This window comes from Rhinopithecus bieti, unplaced genomic scaffold, assembly GCF_001698545.2.
Source record: "Rhinopithecus bieti isolate Rb0 unplaced genomic scaffold, ASM169854v2 scaffold_61298, whole genome shotgun sequence".
NCBI lineage: Eukaryota > Metazoa > Chordata > Mammalia > Primates > Cercopithecidae > Rhinopithecus > Rhinopithecus bieti.
In genome coordinates, this window is record NW_016823727.1 from 478,968 (window position 1) to 487,312 (window position 8,345).

The 8,345-nt window shown below is 39.5% G+C and overlaps 1 protein-coding gene and 1 long non-coding RNA gene across 3 annotated transcripts in view; one reads left to right on the plus strand and one right to left on the minus strand.

Annotated features, from left to right (window-relative positions):
- Window positions 1–617: 617 nt before the first annotated feature.
- Window positions 618–7,792, minus strand: SNRPF (small nuclear ribonucleoprotein polypeptide F). Its single transcript, XM_017861757.1, has 4 exons — window positions 7,648–7,792; window positions 5,539–5,664; window positions 1,378–1,442; window positions 618–757 (listed from the first exon to the last, which is right to left on the minus strand). The coding sequence occupies exons 1-4, from the start codon at window positions 7,648–7,650 to the stop codon at window positions 691–693; spliced, it is 261 nt and encodes an 86-aa protein (XP_017717246.1). The 5' UTR covers window positions 7,651–7,792; the 3' UTR covers window positions 618–690.
- Window positions 7,793–7,873: 81 nt separating this feature from the next.
- LOC108521798 (uncharacterized) overlaps window positions 7,874–8,345 on the plus strand; it is a 66,992-nt gene continuing 66,520 nt past the window's right edge. Inside the window, exons 1-2 of one of the 2 annotated variants that reach the window (XR_001883282.1) lie at window positions 7,891–7,950; window positions 8,141–8,238. This is a non-coding gene — a long non-coding RNA (uncharacterized LOC108521798). Of the gene's footprint in view, window positions 7,951–8,140; window positions 8,239–8,345 lie in introns of both variants that reach the window. The other variant, XR_001883281.1, reaches the window with a different exon arrangement.

The following is an 8,345-nucleotide window of genomic DNA, read 5'->3' on the forward strand; positions in this document are numbered from 1 at the left end:
TGAGCCACCGCGCCCGGCCTAATTTTATACATGTTAAAAGTGGCTCAAAAATAACTTGAAACCATTGCATTTAAAAGGTCTCAGCTGGCTGGGCGCGGTGGCTCAAGCCTGTAATCCCAGCACTTTGGGAGGCCGAGGCGGGCGGATCACAAGGTCAGGAGATCGAGACCATCCTGGCTAACACGGTGAAACCCCGTCTCTACTAAAATACAAAACTAGCCGGGCGAAGTGGCGGGCGCCTGTAGTCGCAGCTACTCGGGAGGCTGAGGCAGGAGAATGGCGTGGACCCGGGAGGCGGCGCTTGCAGTGAGCTGAGATCCGGCCACTGCACTCCAGCCTGGGCGACAGAGCAAGACTCCGTCTCAAAAAAAAAAAAAAGTCTCAGCTAATAGATAATTTTACAAGAAAAGGCTGAAATTCACCTTCATAAAAATATCTAAAGCATATAAATAATTATCCTTTATGGGGGAAAAAAAAAGAGTATTGAGTTTACAAAAGAAAAGCAACTTAAATGAAATTCGGTGGCTTTTAAAGCATTAGTTCTGTGAGTAATCTTTCCCAACTGGTTCGACATTTGAGCTTTGCTTGTAAATATCTGAATACAAATAGTTCGCAAGTCAAGTTGAAAAACAAACAAATCTTTATTGTCTAGAAATATATATATATAAAAAAAAATCCCGACAAAAGATGCTATTCTCTCATTTCCCCATCTTCTTCCTCTTCTTCCACACCTCTGATATAAAGGACATTATTACACCTGTAAATAGAAAAAGTCCATTTTGTTGTTCCAACCAGAAACTTGTATGATCTGAATTACTGTATTTTTATTATGAAAATACTGAATGCTATATTTACAATATTCTTGTCTTAAAATTTTTTTTAATATATTTGTTTTTAAAAAGAGTTTTACATAGACTTGTTGAAAAGCACGTTGCACTTATTTTCCACCATATGGTTGTTAAAATGACACCTTTATGATTTTCCAAAGGAAATAATTACCAGAATTTGAAGCTTTGAAGCTAGTACAGAGAATCAATATAACAAAAATCCTTACAAACAGCCAGACCCAACTAAAATTCAAAACTAAGCTCCTGCAATGAAGGCCACTGCAAAAAGTTGCCACTGTTAAAAGGTTATAGCTAAGAGCCAGAAAATTTAACGTCAACACTAGAGAAATCTTTTGGCCAGTTCTAAAACATTTGAAAACTTACCTTTGACAAGTTTAACAATTTCAAAGACTTTTGAAGTCTAACTGTAAAGTATTATAATAGTGATTTTTTTTTAAAGTACTTCCAAAATTGAGGCACTAATATATTTAGAACAGGTATTCCTAATGCTCACCAGTAACTCCTTACATATACCACTGCTCTTTGTTACCTTATTAAAACTTCACCCAGATGTCCAGACAAAGCTCCATCTATGTATTCTTCTGTATTTGCAAGCTTTCAATAAAAAAAAATATATTAGTATAATCACACAGGAGGAAAATATTACAATACAGCTAATACTGGTGAGAGAACTTACTATGACCTTCCTATACCAACAACTCAAATTTATCGATAATTAGATAACAGAGGATGAGCTTTCTATTACTACTGTAGTACTTTTGGTTTCATATAAACCTTCAATAAAATTAATATTCATGGATGTAGAACAAATATATAATAAAGTTTGTTTCAACATAAGTTTCTGAATCTCCCAGGTTATGTAATATTTCTTTCCATTAGATATCAAAACAGTGTGTGGAAGAAGGCAGCCTCTAATTTATGAATAAATTGTGATTAAAAAGTTTTCTGAAAATTCATTCTAAAGAACCAGACGTTAACTTTTCTCAGAGTAAAACATAAATCATATTGAGGTGTCCAAATGGGTATACAAAAGCTATGGCTAGCATGCCAAATACTTTTATATTAGTCAGTAACCAAAGCAGATAACTGAGTTAGAATTTTCTTCTTTTCCTGTCTTTTAAGAAACAGGGTCTCCCTCTGTTGCCCAGGCTGGAATGCAGTGGCACAATCATAGCTGAGCAAAACCTTGAACTCCTGGGCTCAATCTCCTGAGTAGCTAGGACTAAAAGCATGTGCCACAAAGTCTGGCTACTCCAAAACAATTATTTTTTTGTAGAGATGAGATCTTGCTATACTGCCCAAGCTGGTCTTGAATTTCTGCCTTCAAGTGATCCTCCTGCCTTGGCCTCCCAAAGTGCTGGGATTACAGGCATGAGCTACCACATCTGGGCCTGAATAAGAAATTTTTTTAAAAGTATGTACTAATAAACAGGGAAAAACAAGTTCTTAAGTGAAAGTTAAATAGTTAACAGTGACTTTTACAGTTATTTTGGTGAACTCTATTATTTCTAATTTTATATCAAAATGTTTAGCTTCTACATATAGGTAACGATCTTTACTTGTAATTAAAAGAAAAATCACAATCAATGCCACCTGGGACTCAGCGACGGCACTAACAGGAGTGAAGGGAGAGAGGGAGGTTTCCTTCACAACTAGGCAAGTGGAAAAGGAAAAGAAAAATACCGCTTAACAATAAGGATTAAAATAGGATGTGACATAAGGCATGAAAAACATGTTAATGAACACTACTACTGGATGTTACTCCCTCTCTTATAGAAAACAAGAAGTAATCTTCATTATCCAGATGATAGTTTTGTCTGAAATATATGAAGTTGTTGAGACAATTAGTTTGTATGTAACAGCTATAAGAAATAATGTATTAAGAGCAACTAATTTTTTGTAAAAGGTAATTACAACATTTAACTGGTTTCTAAATTACACAATAATGCTCCAAATACTTTCTATCATGTATTAAATTCAGTCTTCACCATCACTTAACAGGCTCTCTATGGCCACCATTCTAACCTAACTTTCTATCATTTGTCCCTTAACTCAATCTGCTCTGGCCTTTTTGCTGTGCTTTGAACATACCAAGCATGCTTCCACCACAGGGCCTTTGTACTTGCTATTCCCTCAAACTGGGATGCTTTTCCCCAGACACTCACCTGAGTTGTACACTAATTCTGGTATCTTCCAGAATTCACTTCCTCAGAGTGGCTATCCTATATAATATTGCACATACTGTCTATTCCCTTTTTCTTTATGCATGGCATCTATCACACCTATTATCACATTATATTACCACCTCCCACCACTAAAACATAAACTCTTGAGGGCAGGGATTTTGTTTTGTTCAATGCTATACTCACAGTGCCAAGCACATAATGGGACTCAATAAATATTTGCTGAGTGAACAAATTCAAACACTGGTATCAATATGGTTGACTACTACTCAAAGTGGTTGGTTACTCAGACATTTTTTAACTCTGGCAGGGTCACTAGCAAGCTATATTAATTCTAAAACAATTATTAAGTAGTAATTCTTTTATTATTGAGATGTTAATTTCCATGGCATACAATTCACCCTTTTAAAGTGTACAATTCAGTGGTTTTTAGTATATTCAAAAACCTGTGCAAACCTGTGCAACTATCACCACTAATTCCAGAATATTTTTATCACAATTCATATACTTCCCAGATTTTTCTATGGTCTTGGTAAATGATTCCTGTTTAGGGAATTTTCCAAACTCAAACTATGTTTTGGGGACCTTAGTGTCATGTGCTCAGGTGGTAATTGCCTAAGTTAAGGAAAATCATAGCTCTCTGCCTACTTAAGTAGTCCTTTGAGTACTCTGCTTACAAGTATGGAATCCTTGGGTTCATGATTGGATTGACCACCTGTCTTGATAGCCTTTAAAAGCCTGGCGGGAAACTACTACTATTAGAAAACAACAACCCCAAACTTAATTTTTTAAATGTGCAAAAGACATTAACAGGCATTTCTCCAAAGATAAACAAATGGCCAATAAACACATGAAAAGATGCTCAACATCATTAGCCATTAGGAAAATGCAAATCAAAACCACAGTAAGATACCACTTCACACCCATTAGAATAACTATTTTATAAACACCCATAGAAAATAACAAGTGTTGGTGAGGATGTGGAGAAACTGGAACCCTTGTGCATTGCTGGTGGGTATGGAAAACCATGTAGCTGCTGTGGAAAATAGTGTGACAGTTACTCAAAAGAAAAAAAAAATTTTTGTTTTTTGAGACAGGGTCTTATTCTGTCATCCAGGCTAGAGTGCAGTGGTGTGATCACGGCTCACTGCAGCTTCAACCTCCCCAGGCTCAGGTGATCCTCCCACCTCAGCTTCCTGAGTAGCTGGGAATACAGGTGCCCACACCACCATGCCTAGCTAATTTTTTTATTTTTTTTGTAGAGATGAAGTTTTGCTATGTTGCCCAGGCTAATCTCAAACTCCTGGGCTCAAGTAATCTGCTGCCTAAGCCTCCCAAAGTGCTGGGATTACAGGCATGAGCCACCACGCTTGGGCTCCTTAAAAATTAAACTTAGAATTACCAGTAATCCAGTAATTCCACTTCTGGGTAAATACCCCAAAGAGCTGAAAGCAGGGACTCGAACAGACATTTGTATACCTGTGTTCACAGCAGCATTACTTACTACAGTCCAAAGAGGGAAGCAACCCAGTGTCCACCAAGAGGCAAACAGATTAGAATGTGGTATATCCATACAATGGAATATTATTCAGTCATAAAAAGGGAATTCTGACACATGCTACAACATGGATGAACCTTGAATAATACACTACGCTAAGTCAAACAAGCCAGACACAAAAGAATACACGATTCCATTTGTATGAGGTATTATGCATGGTCAAACTCATAGACATGTAGAATAGTGGTTACCATGGGTTAGCTAGGTGAAGGAAGCAATGGAAAATTGTTTAAAGTTTAATTGTAAAATTATTGTTTAATGGAAAATTATTGTTTAATGGGCAAAAAATGTCACTTTTGGATGATAAAAAAGTTCTGGAAATGGATAATGGTAATGGCTGTAGAACAATGTTAAGGTACTTAGTGCCACTGAATTATACACTTAAAAATGGTTAGATGGCAAAATTGTAATGTATATTTTACCACAATAAAAAGAAAATTAATTACAAAAAAACCCCACCAAAACACATGGCTGAATCATTTACAGAAACTCATTTGACAGACATACAGTCAGTTCAATTCCTTCGGCAGATGTGTCTTTCCCCTGAAGGAATGAATTTCCTCAATAACTTTGGTGTTGTGTCTTTAGCATTCATTAAAAGACTCAAGAATTCCACTTGAAAACTTTCTTTCAGGGCTACATGATAAGAAATGTTTTGTTTTCTCCAGCAAAGTAGTGTGTTTCCCTTATGGTATTATTATGAATTAAATGTCTGAGCTCTTCTTACTTTAACTACTAGGAATAAAATCTGTGGCTGAATTCTGGTTTAAGTCCATATTTTGTACCTAGTATATCATAGTATCCTCCCTGGCTTTGACTTTATTTTTCAATTTTGCCGTACATTTGTCAATTTAATTGTATGTATTCTTATTAGTCAGACTAAACCTTTGAGGAATAAGGTGAAGCAAACTAAATGCAATGTTAGGACCTTTACAGCTCTTTAGCTTACCTGCATGTTCATGTAGCCATCTACAGACACCAGATAGCCCTTGTACTCCATTCCCCACTTAAGTTTCACCATCACTGGCTTTCCTGTTAGTCCATTGAGGAAAGGTTTGGGATTGAGGGGTAAACTCTGCACAAAGAACAAAAAAGGATCCAATTAATTATTTTTCCTCCCACCACCAACTCTCTTCTACTAAATACCAGTATTTTGTGGTATGCAAATGAAGAAAACTCTTGACTCATTATTTTAGTACATAATTTTCACTTTTATTTATTGGAGAGTACCAGGGAAATTTAAATATCCAGTTAGCCAGTATCACCTTTAACCCATCAAAATAAAATACTCACTATTCACTTAAGATAACACCGACTACATACATCACTCACTGTTCTGAGCTCTAAAGAAACAAAGATAAAGGCACTTAAAAAAAAAATGCGGGCCAGAAAGGGTGGCTCATATCTGTAATTCCAGCATTCTGGAAGACCAAGGCAGGGGGATCACTTGATGCCAGAAGTTCAAGACCAGCCCAGGCAACATAGTGAGACCACCTTCTCTACCAAAAATAGTCAGATGTGGTGGTGCACACCTGTAGTCCCAGCTACTAGGGAACAGAGCAAGACTTTGTCATAAATAAATAACAGAGTACCTGTCAAGAAGTTGGAGATAGGGAGGGGGGCTCCTCACATACAAATAATTATACTGCATATGGCAACGTAGTAAGAGGAGATATACTAGGCACAAGGGTACCAAAGCAATCCAGGGAAAAAAGGAAAGGTTGCTTGAAATAAGTAATACCTCAGTTTTAAAGAATGAGAGTTTATTTCCAGAGCGGGAAAAAAATCCTGTTCCAGGCAAGGCTAGCTACTTACGTAAAAGGAGGGAAGAGTGATGCAACAAGGTGATTTTGGGGACATACAATTCAGCATTGTCACTTAAAAGTCCCAAATATAAGACTACAGAAGGAAGCAGAGGGCAGATCACGCTTGACAGTCTTTAACTGTGGAAGCTAGGGCTAGGTCCTATCTGACTTTGTCAATAGCACTGTCTCTTATAGCAATCACTTAAAGTTTGTTCAGCAAACCATTAACATCTCCAGTGAATTCGGTTTTTGCCCTTTTCTGCTCACTCATCAGTCAAAGAAAGAACAGAACTAAGAAACTTGGCTACTAACCCCCTCTAACATAAGCATATTCGGAGTGACTTGATATGGCGATTACTCCAATAACCTAATGGGTCTCCAGTTTTCATTCTCCAATTTATTATCCACAACAGCAACATCATTTTTTAAAGTGCACATCAAATTGTCATATTTCTGCTTAAAATGATTCAATGGCTTCCAATTCAATCATTTTCAATTGATTTGGAGTACAATCAAAACCTCCCAATACAGCCTAAGAGGTCCTGCCCATCGCCTGCTCCTCCGATACCATCTCGTAACCACTCTTCCTGCAAGTGGCTGTACCTTTTTGTCAATTTCTCCAACTGACCAAGCTTTCTTTCCGGCCGCAGGTCTTATGCTCCTATTCCCTGTGCTCGGTACACTCCTCCTCCTGCTCGTTAAAGGGTCGTATTTCATGACACTTAGGCTTCAGGTTAAATTCCACCTCCTAGGAAGGCCATCTCTGACTCAGCCTCTAAACGTCTAACGCACACCCTCACAGCCTCCTGTCTGCATTCTTCTTAGCACTTACTACTTGCAATTGCTTATTTGTTATTTTTTGACTAATGTCTGTCTTTCCCAATCAACTGCGTTAAACTAGAGCATGGCCGTATCATTACTTTCATGCAATGAAAGTGAATTTTGGAGTGTGGTTAAGTGGGAAGTGCAAATTCTCTTTGAGTTTTACCCCGACCCTGTAGCCACAAATAAGAATGTCCCAGGCCCGGATTCAAACAAAGAGGAGAAGGCACGGGCACTCCTAGGAAAAGAAAGGCATCGGGAGGAGCACGCGCCTCAGAAATCCCAAAAGCAGAGTGAAAGAAGCTGGCGACCGGGTGCGCGGCGCCTCACGCGGATGAATGGGAAACGCGCGAAGCAACCATTAGGCCCCGCGAGGTGGTCTCCCTCCTTCTCTTTCTCCCCGCTTCTCCCGCCGTTCTCTTTCTCCTTACCATCGTAACCACGGCCGAATATTGCAGGCTACTCACTGCCGACCAGGCTGCCGCTTGTCCTTCGTGACTACAGCAGGTACCGCAGGTCCCCCGCCGCTGAGTTTCAAGAAAAATGGCCGCCAAACATGAGTGTGACCTTTCACCTCCCACTACGGCCCTTCCTGCCTCTGTGATTGGACGCAAAGAGATGCGTGCTGATTGGAGGAAATGGTCGGACCAGTATCTCCTGGCAACCAGCAGCGGCTTGGCTGTGCGCCTGGCCGGCTGCGCGCTGGTATTGGGAAACCGTCTCTGAGGAGCTCGGTGAGGCAGCCAAGGACTGGAGGCAGGCCGGTGTTTGTAAATGTGTTGTCCTTCCTAGCGGGGCGGTCTGGGAGAGGCTGTGTAACGGATGTGACTTCTTCCCAACTTGGTTAATGGGGATTTTACTTTGTCTTTTTGCACCCGTGAGAATGTTCGGGATCCCAGACTTCCTTCCTCACTCTTCCAACAGGTTCCATGATTTGGGGGCGCCTCTGCCGCAGGCCCTTTCTACCTGAGTGTTCTCTCTTCTGCAACACCCATTTCAACCCCTTTTAAAGGAATTCGGAGGTAGCCAGACAAGACTAGGGGCGGCGAAACACACCAAAGGGAGTCGGATACAGAATTTATTTCAAACGGGGTCAGGTTGTGTCTGGGATACGGTGTCATGTCCCCCC

Excerpts from the sequence above, each read along its gene's own strand:
- SNRPF (XM_017861757.1), bottom strand. Across the intron at positions 1,443-5,538 it reads ATGGCTACATGAACATGCAG|CTTGCAAATACAGAAGAATA; the intron begins GTAAGCTAAAGA and ends TTTTATTGAAAG. Across the intron at positions 758-1,377 it reads CTGGGTGAAGTTTTAATAAG|GTGTAATAATGTCCTTTATA; the intron begins GTAACAAAGAGC and ends TTCTATTTACAG.